This window comes from Papilio xuthus, unplaced genomic scaffold (assembly GCF_000836235.2).
Source record: "Papilio xuthus unplaced genomic scaffold, Pxut_1.1 DF826938.1, whole genome shotgun sequence".
Classification (NCBI taxonomy): Eukaryota; Metazoa; Arthropoda; class Insecta; order Lepidoptera; family Papilionidae; genus Papilio; species Papilio xuthus.
The window spans coordinates 3155458-3175572 of record NW_013531711.1 but is presented as its reverse complement, the minus strand read 5'-3'; the positions used below and the strand labels follow the sequence as shown (position 1 = coordinate 3175572).

Here is a 20115-nt window from a genome sequence, read left to right as displayed (position 1 = left end):
GATTTAATCTGAGTTAAAGCACCTTAATATCTAAATTATCTTATGTCTAAAAATGTGGAATATTAAATCCTTTTTATATACTTCTGTAACATATAATATACTTTCGGAATTTCAACAGGAGGTATTTCATTGTTTTATATCATTTATTGTACTGGAAGTGAACATTTATGTTTATAGTTACAACTTTATTTGGTGTCTATAAAGACTAGACACTATCGTAACTAATTTGTCATTTCAACTTTCATATAAGTTTTAAACTATTGCACCTTCGATATAATTAATCAGATCTAGTGATAATAAATATTTTGTACAGATCAAAGCAAAATTAAAGAACTTAAAAACGAATACGGTATCATGTTAGACGACTAAATAAAATTTTAAACAATACATCGTCACTTATGCAACTGTTTTACAGTTGAATTGTGTTAAAAGTGACTTGAAAATATTATTTCACAACACATTGGAAATTAAGAACGAATAAATATTATGTGACGTTCGTAGATTATTGAAAAAAAAAATTAAAATCAACTTAAATATAGCACCTACCTCGATTTAAATGGCGATTTGCCCACTGACCTTATTTATACTGCATATTACGTTGTAACATGTTACATGCATTTATGTTGTTCTACACAGTAGACATCATTTACGATTCGAAATAAAACCATTTTAAACTAACAAATATAATGCGTAGCTTAGATTTCTATTTTATTTTACGTAAAATTTATGTGGCGGTGCGTAAACAAAAACAACAAATGTTATTTAAAATATTAAAAAGGACAACGATTATGAAAGGACAATGTCGGTGATATTTCGAATTTTCGTAATTTCTTAAATATATACGTATACACGTCAAAATGAATTTTGGACCCGACGATAAGATGGTAATGGGACAGATAGCTAAACGAGACAACCGTCGTTTAGGCCGTTGGCGATTTTCGTTTGAGCATCTGAGATAGTACCGGGGTATGTGTGGCACGGTTGGGCGGATGACAAATTGTAGTTTACTTCAGACTCGTAGTACTCTGCTTCGTGTTCAATAGGGACGAGCAGGTTGGCTGCTTTAGGCATGTAGCCGTCTGTATTAATGAAGTGTGTATCAGAATTTGGTGGAAGACTGAGAACACTGTCTGGCCGGTTGTAGTCGACGTCTATAACTTGTTGCGTTATATAAGTATTGTCGAGTGAGGAGATTGTATCTATGGAGGAGTCTCCATTGAGTGGTGTGACACATGTGTAACTGGATGCAAGAATATTAGCGGACTCTGGTCTGATGTAAGGCGACTGCGCATCAAAGTTCGCGGGGAATGTCTGAGGTTCGTATGTACGGAGCATGTTGTACTGCGTTGATGGGGAAGTTCTTGCATTGGAGTTGTTGTTCTTGACGCAAGAACCCGCGTGCAGCGATAACATGTCGATGAGTTGCCGTTTTTGAACTTCTAAATCCTGTAAAGGTAATAATTGCACATTAGACTTATAGACAGACAGTGTATTATGAAAATATTCATATATTAAATAGGGTTTCTATGAGCTATATCTAGATTATCTTTAAGTTTAAGGTTTATCAATCACAAAGCCATTACAGTAAAAACAATTTAAAATAATTAACACGTTACCTTTAGCTGCGCTTTGAGGTCTTGGTTTTGGTTCTCCAGAACTTCACTCTCAGTGACAAGGTTGACAGTGCGTTCTCGTTTCTTCATTCTGCACTTTGTCGCCGCTATTTTATTCCGTTCTCTTCTGCGTCGCCTGCGTTCCTCGTCTTCCGGGGTCAGCTGTTGAATAAATAATCTATGAACAAGGGCTCTGACACTCTACTCGTATCTAATTTCTCATCGCACTAACTTTCCATCTGGTAGTTTTGTCACGGACGCAATCGCATTTGCAATGCTGGTGCCTTCTTTGTAAGCCTATAAAACTTCAATAAAGCCGTTGAATTATAATGCATCGATGGTCGCTATAAACTCTGGTTTAGTAACGATTCGCGATCTCGCGTCTCTGAGTTCCTGGTAGCTTAATGGTTGGTACAGTTTATATGAATGCCGTATTGTGAATATAATTTATGCCTAACGTTTGCATCACAAGTGATCGTGATTATGAAAAGACAGGAAGTTCACTTTTCATTTGGTTACAGATTGTTATAAACTAACTTGTGCGAAAATTGATCTACTAAGATTGATTGTTAAATGCTTCAAAATGTAACAAAAAAAATCTATCTATATGTACAGTCAGCTGCAGAAATATGTATTAATTTAAAAACATTACAAACTTGTATAGGCCTTTAGTTTAAAAAAAAACTTATGTATGTCGTCAACAACTAATTCATGGTTAGAAGCGTACGGATACATACGTGCATTAATATTTTTGAAACAGAAGGCTTGTACAAGTTTCCGAAGCTTTCTAAATGTATACTTATTTATGCTGCTGACTGTACTTTCAAAATACGTTACAAAAATTATCACAAGTAATTGTGATTAAGTTTAATTTTAATAATTAACAAGACATTACCCCTTCGTTTTTGACGGTGTGCGTATGACTGCTATCATAGTCGTCATCGCTGTCCTCCTTCTTGAAGCGCTTGAGGCCACCGTCAGTATCGCTACCGGACATCTTGCGCTTCGACTCGATTGACAACTTCAACCCGGCCTTGATCAGATCCGAACAAGTCTGGAATAAAATTTTATCAGGTATAAATATAACTATCGAATAAAAGAAATCGTAATTATATGACACTAAGAATAAAAATTAAACGATTAGACAGTTTCAAGTATATGGTGTCATTGGATACATATTTCTGGAATTATTGTTGTGGACTAAAAGTTGAAAAGGTGTAAGACGAGGTTTGTTAATATTTAGACAAAAGACATGCGTCAAGTGGAAGTAATTCCGCGTTTCATCTGATGAGTACGCGTACCGGAGTCCTATTTTAGTCCTCTTTCCCTTCCCACCCTTTTTCTTAAAAAGAAAGGATGGGAAGTGGAAGTGGATTTTCCGTATGAGAGGATGCATGGAAAGGGAAGATATTTGCTTTCTGTGTATCCTCTCCTCCGTTGATTAAAGGTAGGCAACACATATGCAATTACGTATGTCTAGGCAACGGTCACTTCGCTCTTTAGCGATTTCAGGTGGCCGCTCGCTCGTTTGCCACCTTATGATATAAAAAAATAATTTTGCGTCTAAACTATAAAGCAAGTTTGTGATTTCGAAGATGATTGAAGGTTATTCAATTCTAATTGATCAAAGTTTGATTTATTTGTATAAATTGCAATCGGACGATGTTGTGGCCTTGACATACAATTCAAGTGGCAAAGGAAATAATGAATAACTTTAAGCGAACGACGACTTGAGCAATGAGCTAAGCTTTTGTTTATTTTTCTTGCCGATAGATGTTTACATAAATCAACGTTTCGACTGGTAAAACATACGTACATAAATATATATTTGTCTCACTTTTTTCAAAGAGAATAAAAGAGACAATACTATGTTGCGCTATTGCCCACTTATACTTGAATTACTGGGTAAGAATATACATTAACTTTGGGTTTCTGATACCAAAATTTCCGTGTAAAACAATTTTTAAACTATTATAATCTCAGAAACCCACAGTTATTAATTCGGTTAGCAACACTTAAAATAAGTGTATATTATGATGTCTACTTTCAACTTATTTATGAAATGGAGTTTAAAAATTACAACAAGAAATCTTATTCTAAAAGTTACAACACAAACTCTTGTTCGTAGTACAAGAAATAATGCAAGTTTTAGATGAAAGTATTTTAATTAGGTTAATTATTCCTACAATCAGTGTTTACAAACAATCATGTTCAGTACGAACGCTGTAAAACAGCTATAAAAACTTCGTCTCTAAGTTGCCTCTACGTTGAAATGAGTGTTTCGCGTGCCTTTGATATGTATATTGAACTTGCATATATTATGCAAAGTTATATTTTTATAATAAAACGTAATAATTATGTATTAAAAAACTAAAGGAGTTTTTTATGGCAATGTCAAGATCCAGGTTTAACGCGGTTAACAAATTAATTTTATTTTATTTAACAAAAAAGGATTGGATAAAGACATTCTTTTGTTATTTAATTGAGTTTTTAACTAAAGATTTTCCATCATCGACAATACGCTCCCACTGATTGGCTCGGTGCCTGTCCTAAGTCAGAGTTGACTTGTCAACCACGTTAGCTCAGTGCGAGTTTAACTTTGCACATATCTTTGAAATTCTAGGCATATACGTTTGCTGGTTGTGCCACGAAGTTTCGGATATATGTACACATGTAAATCGAAAAAAATCAATGTTACAAGACGAGATTCGAATCCAGGACCTGCATATTACAAGTTAAATGCTTTACCCCTGTGCCAATGGCGCTCTATTGAGCTCTTAAACACAACACGTACTTATTTAAGTGTTATGCAGATAACTAAGATCGTGTTCTTAGATTTTTTATACTGCAATGATTCACGGTCGACACCTTGATCGCATCATTTCATCAAGGTTACGATGAGCAGCGAATAAACTTGTATACATGTATTTCTTACTAATATTATAAATGCGAATGTATGGATGGATGGATGTTTGAAGATATCTCCAGAACGACTGAACGGATCACACTGAAATTTGGCATGGATGAAGATCATTCTGGAAGAATACATAGGCTACTAATTTAGTGTTTTTTTATTCCGCGCAGACGGAGTCGTGGGACACAGCAAGTGATTATATAAAACGCGGGAATAGGTAACGAATGCAATAGCAATTTATATACAATTGCAATTATAATAATCACGAACATGTGTTTGTTTTTTTCTCACACATTTTAACGTCCGTCCATTGTCTCGATATTAAAGGCAAAAAGACTTCAATATTTCATAATAGAAATTGCTCCGATACAAAGTATTTGTATATGTCTAGTAATTCAGATTGATAACAATGTTATGTCGAAAACTATTTTATTAACATGCAAATATTAAATTGCAAGAATTATTGAGATAATTGTGTTTAAATTATTTTATAAACTATTCATTTTACATATATTTGTAAGAATATCTATAATAAAATATTATTATTCGAAATGTACTCTGAAAGATTAGAAGGATTCAAGTGTACAATTTAGACTTTAGCTACCTCGGACAAATAATTAGTTTAGCTATTCAAAGAGGGCACGCTGCCAGTATCTTCGGAATCTTGTCTAAAGGGCTTTCTTTCAATAATATTTTTAGGTAATTATTCGTTTTTAATATCATAGATTTAAAACTTCATGTAAAATATATAAATTTATTTTAATGATTATTATATAAATAAAGCTGTTTATTTAGACTTTGGTTACATGATACATTATAGAAAATCTTCTATTTTTTTTTCTCTACGACCTAGGACCTTGATTCTCCCGGAATCGTGAAGTGTAGCAGATGGTCGGATAAGCAATAATATGAATAAAACATTCTGTTGATGTACTAAAGAAATATTAAAATAGAAACACACATACAGGATGTGACATGTTTACGTAATGAGAACACTATTTACGATTGTCGATAAAATATAGCTTTTGTTATAGCTGTGCTACATAACGTTTTTGGGCTATAATATTTCTAATATTACTCACCTAATTGTTTTTTTAGTTTTTAATATGAATTATAGAAAACGGAACAAATCCAGCGTAATACATCCGGCTTAAGGATTGTTTTAAGTACTTGTGTTGGGTTATTCTAGAGTGAACAGGTTATGCTAGTTTTAAGCTATTTATAACAATAAAAAAATATATCGCAAAGTTTTGTTTACAAGTGTTATTAATACGCAGGATAATAATTGCACTGTTAAATCGTAATATTCTAGTTATTCCGTAAAATAAATAGCACTAGGTCTAAAGCAATAATGACATTACTTAAATATTTTTGATCATAAATAGAATTTGAACAGGAAGTAAACGTTGTGTTTTATCAGGAGGATGAAAGAGATTGGCACAAGAGAACACTAGAAATTGGTCTAACAACAAGGACGGCATAGTTTTTAAATATCCAATTATTTCCTACTATATATAATTTATGAATAGGTGATGAAGACATTCGAAATTTCTTAGAATCAGTCGTTAAATTAATATTTTCTAATAAACTTAACTTACTTAAATACGAGTGCGTGTATCTATGAGGAAAGGATTATCCATCTTAATGTTTCGCGTAAGTAAAGATAAGAAAAACTTTATTTACTGATGATGTCGTTTTATCTTATTACCATTTCATTCATTTTCTCAACGTTTTATCCTCATTTCTATCATCGTAAGGTATAGCTCGTTTCAAATATTTATGGTACAAAATAAACACTTAATCATGCTCATCTTTTTATCATATATGAGGAGATGTTAATAAAAGAACTAGAAGTATTTTTATCAACGTAGTTATCAACTCCTTAATCATATTATAAATGCGAAACTTTAGATGTATGCATGAATGGATATTTGTAAGAAAATATCTCCAGAAAGACTGTATGAATTTCGATGAATTTTGGCATGGATGTAGTAGTAATTTTTTTTTTGTTTCGGGCAGACGGAGTCGCGGGTAACAACTTGTCCTCCATTTTCGGTGTGATGGGTAACTACGCTATTATTATTATGATTTAGTTAAGTGTGCTTACCTTTTGTATGCTGGGTGGGGTACCAGAAGCCGGTGAAGTGGCAGACGAGCCGTTGGACATCGAAGAGTTGGAGTCGTTTCCGCTTCCGCCCTGCAAACACACCAGGAAATGAATCCGTGCTCATTCGCGCCCCACCGACTACCGCTAATGGATTTTTTTACACTTCGGTGACCACCGTTAGTATATTCATTATTAACAAAGAGTTATTTACTCTGTTGGTTTTTTATGTTATATGTTATTAATAGGAAATTATGTTAGCAATTTGAACGCTAACCAATAATTCGATTAAAAATAATAAGGTAAACCATACCATACATCTGACTTACTAGTAATTTGATGGGTTATTCCAATTTGACGATAACAACAAATTATTAGGTCACATTTTAAGGGTCACAATAAATTAACTCATTGCAAAAACTATCCAAGTATGTGTTCGTGATGTGATTTTATGTATTCATATTTCTTAAGTATTCCTAAAGCTTTGAGGCATCTTAAATAAGTTTATACGTTATACTTTAACAAATTTCTAAAGCCATTTTATTTGTGTTAAGAAAAGCATAGCATGTTTGCGTTTTGGTCATTAACAGTATTTCTTGGAAGCAATAAATTTTAAATATTATTATGCTACAGTCAACGATTAATATCCGACAATTGGCAAACCGCCTAAAGGTTGAAGGACGGGAACAATTAACATACCCAGATTGGACTAACGAATTTTGGTTTTTGAATTTTGCATTAGAAAAATATCATTTTATATAGTTTTAAAACTACGTTCAGAAATCATAGATTCATCAATTAACGGTTTATTTGTAAATGTAAATCTTTTTTTTTATCGAATAATAAACTCAAACGACCTCCATCCTTCCTTGTTTGATTACATTATTGACTTGGCAATTCGGTGTCATCTCGCAAACATGTTTACGATAAGCCTAATGTATTTTTTTAATTCTTACGGAATTTACGATTTCATAGGAAATAATAATTTAATTCTACAACTCGATAAAGTTTATCCACATCCATCCACCATCCACCATCATCAGCTCACTATACGTCCCCACCGATGGGCTTGGTGCCTACCCTTAGTTAAGGGTGATTAGGTCTTAGTCAACCACGCTGGCCAAGTGCGGGTTGGTTGACTTCACATATATCTTTTAATTTCTTCTCAGATATGTGCAGGTTGCATCACGATGTTTTTCTTCACCGTAAGAACATCGGATAAATGTACATATGTAAATCGGAAATCGAAAAAAAAATTGGTCACACACACAAGCGTCGGTGGCTCAATGGTCAAGCACTTGACTTGCAATCTGCAGGTCCTGGGTTCGAATCCCGCCATATACCAAGTTTATATTTATTTATGTATTATTATTAATTCAAATTATTTAAAAGATAAATAAATGCACATTAAAATATTCATTTGTATGTAATACCAATCATTGGAATTAGAACATAAAATTTTATAAAGTACGAAAATCGTTATACCTATACATTAAAATGTGCAAATAATTATGTATTGTCCCATTGTTATTTCACGCTCTAAATTCTCTGTGGCATTTTACACATCGCAATGTATGTATGTATGTATACATACACATCTCATTCATGAAATGACGTGAGATAACAAATAAAAGCACGCTAACTAAATAAAGATAAACAGTGATATAACGGCGCCGTGATGTCTGAGACCTAACTATGTATAACATGAACTGCACACAAAGTTGCCATCAACATTACATGTTTGTAAATGAATATAAGGTAAAGCTGGCAACATTTAAACTCTACCATTCCCATTCGTCTTTATTAAATACTCTATTCTACTCACTACTCGACTATCATTCAAGTAAGAAAGCCATAGGAATCTTATTGTTCGTGCGATCCAGATTAAATATACGGATCGCTTTCACTTTGTATCAAAAAAATACGTTCTTAAATAGACCTAGGACAAATACTATGGGTATAAGTATAAAAAGACAGTATTTTATTTCAATTTTTTTTAACCGTCAATAGTCTTATGGTTAAGGGTACGGATTTCCGATCACGAGGTCGGGGGTTCGAATCCCGCCATTCGACTATTGTCGTAAACCATATCCTAGCACATCTTAGAGCTTAGTTGGAATGATAAAAGAAATATTAGTAAATTTACAAAAAAATCTGCTAATATTTTATAAAAAATAATAGCTTAAAAACATTTCTATCAAATTAGGTTAAGAATATTTTATTTATAAAACTATGAACGTGAATTCAAAATATTTCATTCGTTCAAAACCACTATATATTTATTTCATTTAAATTGATGCATGTTTCGCTGTAAAACATAATGGACAAAGCATCTTTGTCGAAAACAACTGAGCGGTGGAAATAGGTCAGTGGGTCAACGAGAACCCCTACCTTCATTATCATTTATATGGAAGCGGTTCTAAAAAATGGACGGACTTGTTAAGTTCTATTTAATTTCGCATTCATTTTATTATTGCAAGAAATAAACGTAACGTTTTTAATCCAATTATAAAAGATAGGAAGCATACAATTTACAGAGTTAAAGCAAATTATTATTACGGAAACTATTTTAAAAATCTCGTAAATTAAGCTTTTGTGATACATGAAGTTTTCTTCATCAAGAGCTCACTGTACGTCCACACTGAGGAGCTCGGAGCATTCCCTAAGTTAGGTGTGACTAGGTCATAGTCAACCACGCTGGTCAAGTGCGGGTTGGTTGACTTCTTTTTCTTGCGAAGATTCGGCCCTAAATAGTCAAAACTTAACATAATCGTTGGACTAATGAATTGTCTGCTTATTAAGTTAAAAGACCTTCCTTTTAGAGACTAGAATCTTGAAATGTTATTTACCTAAGGCAGTTAGAGATCATAAAATTCAATGTTACTTGAATAATTCTATACAGCTCAGTTAAATTACTAGCGCAATATATCAAGATGTTTTTTATTAAAAAATGGCCGATTGTTAAGTTGTCTATTTTCTTATTTTATATTGTGTTATTTTATGTTTTCATTTTCACAAACCTAATTAAAGTAAAAAAATGTAAGAAGTCAGAAATAATTAAAAGTTAATAGATGAATTAAAACTCACTTTGAAAGTGGAACTTTTGTCATTGTAGTTGTACTGGTCTAGGGGGTTGGTCATGGTGATGACGTCATTGACGATCTCCGGCGTGCGCAGCGCGGGGCCCACGTTGTCCGCCGCTAGGAGGTTCATCATGGCAGTGCTGAGGTTCACATTGATGCTCATCTTGAAGCCTGCTCCCTCCGTCTCCCCCTCAGCGCCGAGGGGCGCGCTTGGTGACGGCGATTCCTCACACTTGATACTTGGCACAGCCGAGCTCATACTAGATGAGTTCAATATATCCTTGTACGGAGCCAGCTTCGTAACTTTTTGGTCACTTTTAAACACTAAATACTATTAGCACCGCACCTAAGTCTATCACTACACCTAGCTAGGCAGTACTAGCGCTATACCTAAATATCACTGTATGGTAAACTGGTTCCAAATGGCACTTGAAAAGTCTCACTGTCGGAAGTCTTCACGGGAGGGTAACGTAGGTGGCGGTTTTGTTCTATCTGAAACAAAGGACACAATTGTTATTATATTAATTCCTATGCGAAATTGATTTTAAAATATTTAAAAAATGCTGATTGTTTCTTAATTTATTTGTATCGATCGGAATTTTTTGTAGAATAGTTGACACAAATTGTTGACATACATAGGACTAGATGCAATGACTTTTTTGTGCCTGCGACGTTGCAAAGCAATTCGCAAATAAAGTATTAGACATCCTCGTCTTTAACTGCATCCAACAATTTAAGATACAAATTAAATACTATGTCATAGTTCGTATCATCAATGAGTATAAGGTCAATATATGCGTGAATAAGTTAGTGATACTAATAGTAATAATAAGAATGAATCGGATCAATAAATATAATTAAAAAGTAATGAAGGGCGCGTACAGATTTCGTAATTGAGCGTCTCTGCTGCGCTTTCGCAAGTTCGCGTATCGAGTTTTTTAATTAGAGCTGCGAGCGTCGCGACCTCGCGGCATTACTGCCAGGATGCGACTCCAATAAAACGTTTTTTACTGGCCCCAATTGAATGCGGGCCATAAAATTAAAACTACGCACTTTTTACGACGCATTTCGAGTCTTCCGCGTTGGCCGCGTCCATTGTTCGTCACAACGTTCGGGATAGACGGACTGTGGATTAAGCAATTAATAGACACGACACTGATGTCGGTTCTAGACAACATTATGTGGAAATTAGGGTGTCGGGCAAACAAATGGGACGCGTCGTGACCGAACAAATGATTTGTGGCGACGTTGAACGGTAGCTAAAATATGCTAGCCGCCATATATAGTCGTGAGACTCGAAAGCTGTCTTACATACACCTTGACCCAGCCTGTATCTCTGTATCTCATATCTGTGGCACGTAAACACAATAAAGCACAAAGACAGAGTAACCTACTTACGGTTGACGTTTTTACTTATTCCGATCGCGCTGAGGAAAATTCACCTCTAGAGAAATATGGTTTTGTGAGTCGTATTAGACAGCCGTTTTATGGTTAGAGCCTTGGATTATAGCTTTTTTGTAATTCCTTGTTATTTTATTCAGTACGATTATGCAGGTCAAATCTTGTCTCGCTTTACCATCGTTCTCTTTAATTTTAATGTAGATAAAAACTCTAAAACTAACTTTATATAAAGAACGTTTACATTTTAAAACATTGAACGTTAAGTAACTAGCAATGTTATTAAATATTTTTTTAAATGTTCTTTATTTAAGCAATTTTACGTAACGCATTGATCGACAGTGAATGGCTTATTTGATGAACAAATAGAACGCATCTGTTCGTACAACAAACAAGATGTTACCTATCACATGTCTCGCATAATGAGTGAAAGTGAAATATGCAGTTATCTTAAGGCTACGAGAAAATTTAACAATGTACATACATCAAGCGCTTTTGGTATTTGACTTTATTATCAAAAATTTGAAGAATTGTTTTCGAATTTCACTCTCAATAGTAGACTTATTATGAAAATATTATTAGATATCATAAAATATGCGAGAGTTACTTTGATTTTCACAGAAGACGTGTACCAAAGCATGTAGCACATAAACTTTATTGATTATTTTGTTTAGCTTACTGCCGCAAGATAGCGTGGGTTTGGCAATTTAATCTTATAATATGCAAATACGAACTGGCTGTAGGATGTCCGTATACAAAAACGGCGACCGAAAAATATATGTATCCGGTCGATTTGCGTGGGCCTGTATACCATATATCTTAAGTGAAGCAAAATATTGAATACAAAATTTATTTGATAACATTTTCTGCATATTAAATTGGGGCAGAGAAAAGTTAACAGTATCCGTATATTGACAGACTGGTATGCAAATATTTGTGCATTTAGTTTTTAGTTTAAACACAATTTTCTCTCAAATGAACTACTAGGATCTCATAAACGTTCAATACTTTAAAACGCAATTATAACTTTCTTACTATCATAAGAATTGTTTCTCACTCTCACTTACCTAAAAAACACAAGAGTGAAAAGGACATTCGATAACCTTTTACGAGTTAAGGGGGAAACATTTTCGATGCTAAAAGGGCTTAAGTACCAACATAATGGAGGTGTGACTAGTCGTTATGTTTCTGATGGCCGGCGTGAAGTTACAAGAAATGGGTAACCTAGTTTGGCCGCGCCCGCTCTGTCTCTACTAACGATTTAATATGTGCCAAGTTAATTGCGTTAGTTTTATTACCGTTTTATCCTGTTAATAACGCTTTATTTGTTACTATAGTATATTACTGTTGGAATACAACCGGATAAAAACTGAAAAGGTAAAAGGAAGAAAAAAACAATTTTTAAACATTTTTGTCTGTATGTCTGTCCGCAGTGCGCGTTTGCTGCGGTTAATCTCCGTAACAGCTGTACCGATTTTGACCGGACTTGACGGCAAGGTGGCTTTGCACGCGGAAAAATTATACTATTTTTTTTAAATCCCTGGTGACGAAGTCGCGGGTGACCGCTAGTCTTTAATAAAAATATTAATATGCCTGTATTGAGAAAAACAAACACGTTTAAAAATCACGTAATCGCAGTCAAAGTTCACCTGTGTCTATGTACACGTCACACTTAACAACGCCTTCAGGCAACAAGCCCTACGGCAATCACGCATGACCACAATTGATAAGTAATCTGCACTTTAAATGGAAGACCGTTTGCAACTAAAAATAATTTACCTCCAATATACGTGTGAGGCAATAGAAATGAACGCTTAATTTACTTTAATTATTAATGTAACCACTTATTTTTTCACTTAAAACATTCTGTAACAATTTCAAGATAATGTAGAAAGAAACATCGATTAATCGGGATTAAATTGATGATGGAACGACCATGACGACTTCCTGTTTTATGTATGTTGACATCGATGTAAAGATAAATTGTTATATAGCAACATCGATGTTTATCTAATAAAATCAATTATCCCTAAAGAAACTTCTTTAAGTGGCGACTGTAACCGGTTGACTTATGAATGAATATGAAATAAGGTCTAGTGCACACAAAGATTTTAGTGCTGTAAAATAAAAGCTATATCTGCGCTATATTGCGTTTCGACAACAAAACACTCGCGATAAAATTGTAATAAGCGCTAGGTGTACACATTTTCGCTGTTGGATTTCTTGGCAAGTCGAAGTTTTAAAAGTTGATTGACATTTAATGTATGTCATTGATTAATGATTCTCACATATATATCTATTTATGGCAGTGCAACTAATTGAATTATTTTATAAATTCAATGCATTTTATTGGAAGTTGTACTGCATAGTTTTCTATCAAATAATGTTTCTAGTAACTTCTTCAACTAGATTTTACAGTAACAGTTATTACGTAATTGTAACGTCTTGTTATTTAATCTACACGAACATACTTGTATTCAAACTAACAGAAGTAATCACAATGACGCGATTTTGGACAACACGCGTCCTTTTGTTAGACGTTGATTGTTCTTCGATGTTGAAGGACATTTTGTCAATATTAGTTTCGTTACTAAGACAAAACGGCAACATCTAATACAAAAATAAACTCCAAATTAAAAAATCTAAAGTGAAGCTTCTAAATTGTATTTACATTTTGCACTCTTATTGTTTTGTTTTACAGAAAAATAACAACACTTGCAATATTATGAGAGTTAAAAATAAATTAAATTGCATTGATAAACGTTATTAATTAAGTAGATAATGAAACACAACAAGATCGTGCACAAAGCAGTTCATTTAGCGTTCATTTCCGAACGTAGCAACAGAAGCGCGCGTGTCCTTGACACTTGGTGGCGGGCAAAAACTCTATCGGCCGTAATTTTGGCGCGACGGTCGGTGGGTGTGTTCCGAAACTAACGCGCACACTTGCAAATCCCATGCCAAAGAGTATTAACGCTCACTATTGCCTCCGGGAGGTTATAAATTAGTATTTCAAAATATATTTAATTAAAATTGTGATGACATTAAAATAACAGCTGTAGTTATCAGCTACTTAACATTATAAAAGTTTGCCGCTAATTTAATATCAAATTAAAAAATATATAAGTTATTTATTCATTAATGATCTATCAATCAATCAATTAAATATTTATTCAGACATTTATTGTGTTTATTTTGCTTTAATTAAGGTTGTTTATTACTATTTTTTTATTTTAATGCGTGAGCGCTTGTCACGTACTTTTATTTACTCTAATATAACCATTTAATAATCAACTTATCATTTTTGTCAATTCTGCGTCCTATCTATTCTTTGACATGTAATACGGCGCCAGTCTACGTATATGTACTACCAAATACATGTCGGCGTAAAAGGAACAAAGGAAGTTTGGCAAGGCATTGTTCACTCGAATTTCACGTCTAACGTGTAGCAGTCGAAAAAAATCTGCATTTGCATGCTCACGATGTCGAATGAAAGATGCTTTTGAATATAATGAAAATGATTAATGTTATTTAAACCTAAGTACTTATTCATTTATAACCTTATTCTTAATATATTATATTATATTAAATTAAAAATAAAGCACCACCGGCTGCGGAGTCCCATGACTCAAACAACCAGTGGTCAGGGCTGCAGAGACAGGAACCTTCTCACGATGCGTGCGGTTTCTAGGATAACTGCCTTTTGTATCGGGCCCTTAATCCAACTGTTTAGCGAGAGCTTCTTGAGATGTTGGTCGAAACTCTTCGTTATCAATCCATTCACCGATACGACTATCGGAATAATGGTAGTCGATTTCATACGCCACATGGCGGTAACCTCGTGCGCCAAATCTAGGTATTTAAATATTATTAAATTACTTAAGAATTGCGTCACAGTAAAGTCAAAAGTAAAGAATAGCTTGGCAAATAAGATGATTTAACGAAACAATCTTTTAAAAAAATATTTAAAAGTACTGCCACGTTCCAAATTCTTTATGGATTACTAATAAAGGGATATTAAAGAGTTTTTTTCAAATAAAATCTACTTAAAGGAAACAACCTAATATTTTAATTAATATCCGTAACGCACGTGTAAACCTATGCTATAAATCATCAAGCAAACATTTGTTAAGTGGGAATGGCAAATGAATAAGTTGAAACCAACCTTCACCGATTTATTATTAAATGAGCCCAACTATGTTCAGTCACGTTTGACGTTAGTGCGTTTGACATGGTTATAATTCAAATGGATAATTTCATAGTCGCACTGTTCAATAATATGATTAGTATTAAAGATAAATTAATTGTTTATTTATAGAATTAATTTATACCTTGATGACGCCTTTATTTACAAGAATAGGTGACAACAGAGATGATAATAATTTTATAATTTTTGCATTATTTTCTATAGTCGAATTAAAAACAAATGATTACGCTGCAATCACAGACTTATTAGTACCAGACATGATTTTTTTAAATCATCATTTTAAAAACTAAAACCTTAAAAAATATATCCGTAAACAATTATTTTACATTTGTCAATTAGATGGATGAATTAAAAAAACAATAGTGTTCTAAAGGATAGTTTGTAAGTTTTTTCTTTGTATTATTATGGCTACAACATTAGTGTAGGTGTCCAGTATTTTTAAAATTAATTTAAAATTTGCTCAAAGATAACGAGCTTAACTATTTCACTAATAAATAAACAAATTAAATTCTCCAGTTCATATTTATTATCCTGAAATTACTTTGCGGAAAATGTATTAATTTCCGAATAATTTAATGTATTAATGTGGAATTAGTCAGTGACCTTGGAAATTAAGTTAAATACATTTGAAGCGAAACATACAGTTCAGAATTGCGGTCACGAATCAGTCGAAACAATGTGTATACTTAAAATAAACAATTTTACACAAATAAACCGCAATAGGACTAGTGATAATTGAATTATACTTTAATATTTCATTTTGAATTATTTTTCAAAATTACAAAAATCATTCAATAAATAAATTCATAAATATAATGTTACTAGCTGTCACTGTCGACTCCATCCGTGTTATATTAAAAAAAAACTGATTAGTCTATGTCCAGTCTATGTTCTACATCTATGGCAAATTTCAACGAGATTTATGCAGACATTCACATTTTTTAATATAGGTAAGATTCATAATTTAACTTTACCGTTCATATTTCAATCAAAGGCTAATATTCGCTACTGATATAGTTGAATGGGCTCGATTTTTCGCAACTCCACGACTACCGCGTATTTTGAGTGTGACCAGGGCACGGACACCAGCCAGTCCGGCTCTCTAAAGAATCTCAATAACCCTTTGTTTTCAGTTATCTCCGGGAACAATGTCAGCGAAGCAAGATATTGAATCTTATAATCAAGCACTACCGGGTAGTGCTGTATAAAGTAATACGTTGTATCTTCGTTACCCATGCAAACTCTGCATATGTTATATTGTTTTGTCCTCCATACGATACGGGGCGATACAAAGTTTCAAAAGCGGAAAATTGCAACAATTGTTAGACCAAGCTGCAGTGTCCGATTCGACCTCTACACAATTTTATGACAGGAAACCAATAAAATGATAATACCTGGAGACTCACAAAGCGTTAGGATAATTACATACGACTATTATTATGTACAAAGTACTGTAGTTGATCTTTTATGTAGCTACATAGATGCGTTCATGTTCTAACAACTAAACATACGCCCGTCCAAGGCTGTTTAATTTAGTGTTGGACATAACATGTTTAGATACGCTAAAAATAGCGTTCGTTCGTTATGCTAAACGTGCTACGGAAATAACGAAAACAAAACGTTTCCTGATCACACTTATCAAGTTTTTTCAAGACAATGCACTTAGTTTTCTTTTGTTTACAATAGACGTGGGATTTTGTTTTCATCTAACCGATCTGAATATATGTAACTTAATTCAGCGCTTACTAACATTATTATTGTTATTTTGTATGTAAAAAGCACGGCGCCTTATAAGAAACCATGTTCGAGAATCGAAGCGATGACTCTGAAATTTATAGCAGACTAATCTAACCGTTCCACAATCGCGGCATCGACGAAATAGAATAACGCTAATCGAATACCCGTATACATTTTAAGGCTATGCAATTTAGACCGAACCATTTGCAGAGTGTCGGCATATTTTGTCAATTTTACGATACGTGGGTTTGCTTGGACGGAAACGAAAAGCGTGGGTGACAAAATACACATTTTTCTAACTTGTATAAATGTATGAAAATGAGAATCTCGTCTTACAAAAGCTTTAGGAAATATGTACAATACCTCTATGGTTGGACCACGTCGCTGGCTGACATATACTAGCACCGTGTATAGATCACATTTCAAGGAAAATTTTCTGAGTGCTATCAATACAATAGAATTCCGTAACCGCAAAACTAGTTTTAATAATTCAAACACCATCTCAACACGAATAATGAAAATCTGAGGTCATTCTTTAATACCACATCGCCCTTGAAACTAAGATAAAAAATTATAAAAGAATAAAAATATTTATGTAATATGTATATTATAAATAAATAATATACAACTTATAAATGTCTGTCCGGTTTGCAACCTCATTAAATGTTCAATTACCCGAGTCGTTGATGTTTTGTTATTGAGTTAAGATAACACCGTAGTTTTCTTTCTTTTGACGGTTTATTGACAGCCAGTATTTATAAAGTTGTCAATCTTCTAAAAAGTTTCAATACTCAAGCGCATTGTCCATTTTCTTTGTCTTTTTATTTTGATAACTGGTATAATAAAATTCGATAAAAGGTAAATTAGCGGTATTCGAAATTAAACGTTTCCAAAATGTTGATTCGTCCTCGACAATCAGAATTTTTGTGGGCGTGGAACCGGTTTTTATCTGCAACCGCAAGCGAAGACTTAAAAAAAGCATTGTAAATTTAAGTCTTCACTCGCCAGTGTCGCTTAATATTTTCTTATCGGGTAACGTAAATGTTTCTATTGAATTATAATTTATTGATTATATTATAAATACATGTATTATATAATATGTTTGATACGATGAAAATTATTTATCGGAATCTTCTGGGTATGTTCAGACTCTGAGATCTTTTTACGTAGGCAATTTTTAAATGACTTTCATCGAAGATTCGTGATTACACTTGTAGTTTATTTATTCCATTAAATTATGAAGCCAAAAAATACCTATACAATTAATTGAATCTGTAGTCTACTTATAGTAACGTAGGATCGTAGTTGCCATAAAAAATACGGTCCATCGATCCGTCTCGCGTCCGCCGCCGTGACCTATTTGCGGTCGTCTCCTAATCTATGCAGCCCACACCCGAACGTGTCTAACTCACATTCAATGTCATTTCATAAAACCAAATTGAGGAAACTTTATCCCTGCGTTTTATTTGATTAATTTTTTCCTTTTTCTAACCAAAACAATAACCTAATGTTTAGTTTTACGTTCACAAAGGCATCTGCTTCTGTCTCTATTTAAACTGTTGTATTTCGCTGTAATTAGTGTGTTGTAAAAATATAATTAGTTGATCTTAAATGAATCACGGAAGTTAAATAATACAATATATAGTGTGATCAAAAATTACCTACTTTATGCATTATTTTTAAAGAATAATAAATGAAATCTTCATTTACAATAGCCACAGTATCTAATCATATGGGTATCAAATTACAAGAGAAGTTACAAAAGAGTTGGATTGTTTTTAGTATTTTTCCCCGTGTAGTTATCGATCTGGCTATACGCCATTACCGTTTTATCGATGAATTTTGGGACACGCTATATATAAGTACTTTTTAGTCATTTGTATAAGTTATTAAAGAAGTAAATAAGAATAGGGAAAATAATGAATAGTTAAACCAAAAAGAAAGTTTTCATAACTTTGAAAGGTAAATTGAACTTAATGTTTTCATTATTTCTAAGAATTAAGTTGCATTTACCAGAGAATTTATTGCCATGTTTTCATTTGTTTTTTCTATCTCTATAAATGTTTGAATTCCGTATTTTCTTTTGCCTATTTTTCATGTCTTTTTGTGTTTAATTTTTGTATTCTTATTCCGAATATAAATAAAGTCATAAGTTTGAAATAAATTAGGTATAAAGATACAATCAGATTAAAATGTACGTTCCAATAATATTATTAAAAGCAAGCGTGCCGTGTCTAAATAGCCGCATACCATTTTATAAAACTACACAATTTCATCTAAGTTGACACAACAATTCACTTAGCAGATTAAGTTGCTTTATAAAACAAAGTCATGGTTAACTTAAAGAAATCTAAAAAATGATAAAATTCATTTTAGACTTATTGTTATTCTAATCTAAGTTACTAAGTTAACTGCTTGATTTAGGTACTTAATTTAAAGAACGTCAGATATATTTTTACTACACTAGCTATCGCCCGCAACTCTGCCCGCGCGGAATTAAAAAAAACATAATTAGTAGCCTATGTGTTCTCTTAGACTATGTTCTATATGTATGCCATATTTAATGGAGATCCGTTTAGCCGTTCTGGAGATAACTTCAAAGAAACAACCATCCATCCATACAAACAAAATGAGAATGCGATATTTAAATAGGGGAGTACCAACGAGGTCTTGTTTGAAAAGATTATATTTCGATGGAAAAAATTTCTTTCTCTTTTTATCTACTTTCAAATGGTCAAAGTCAAGACTATTTGTAGTTACAATGTCCATACATTTTTCAAATAACGTGTAAGGTTTTACAATTTGCCCTATATTTAGATTATATAGCAATAATATTTACATAACGGCGCGTGCTATCATTCTTTAGAAAAAAAAAACATATCGTCTATGGTTGCAATCTATTTTTATCTTTATGCAACAAAGCTTTGGCATTGTTCCAAATTACATATAAGTAGGAAAACCAAATATTTTTCGATATTATCTATACGAAATTCCCAACCATTTTCGTCTTATCATTAAGAAAGTATTAGAATAAAGTCAATATTTGTGAAGTTTACGGG

At 33.1% G+C, this 20115-nt stretch overlaps 1 protein-coding gene across 1 annotated transcript in view; it reads right to left on the bottom strand.

Moving 5' to 3' along the window:
- Window positions 1-629: 629 nt before the first annotated feature.
- Atf3 (Activating transcription factor 3) overlaps window positions 630-20115 on the bottom strand; it is a 43708-nt gene continuing 24222 nt past the window's right edge. Inside the window, exons 2-6 of the mRNA XM_013317547.1 lie at window positions 9719-10206; window positions 6635-6724; window positions 2509-2667; window positions 1617-1775; window positions 630-1446 (exon numbers count right to left, since the gene is read on the bottom strand). Coding sequence (XP_013173001.1) covers window positions 901-1446; window positions 1617-1775; window positions 2509-2667; window positions 6635-6724; window positions 9719-9973 — 1209 coding nt within the window. The 5' untranslated portion in view covers window positions 9974-10206 and the 3' untranslated portion in view covers window positions 630-900. The remainder of the gene's footprint in view (window positions 1447-1616; window positions 1776-2508; window positions 2668-6634; window positions 6725-9718; window positions 10207-20115) is intronic.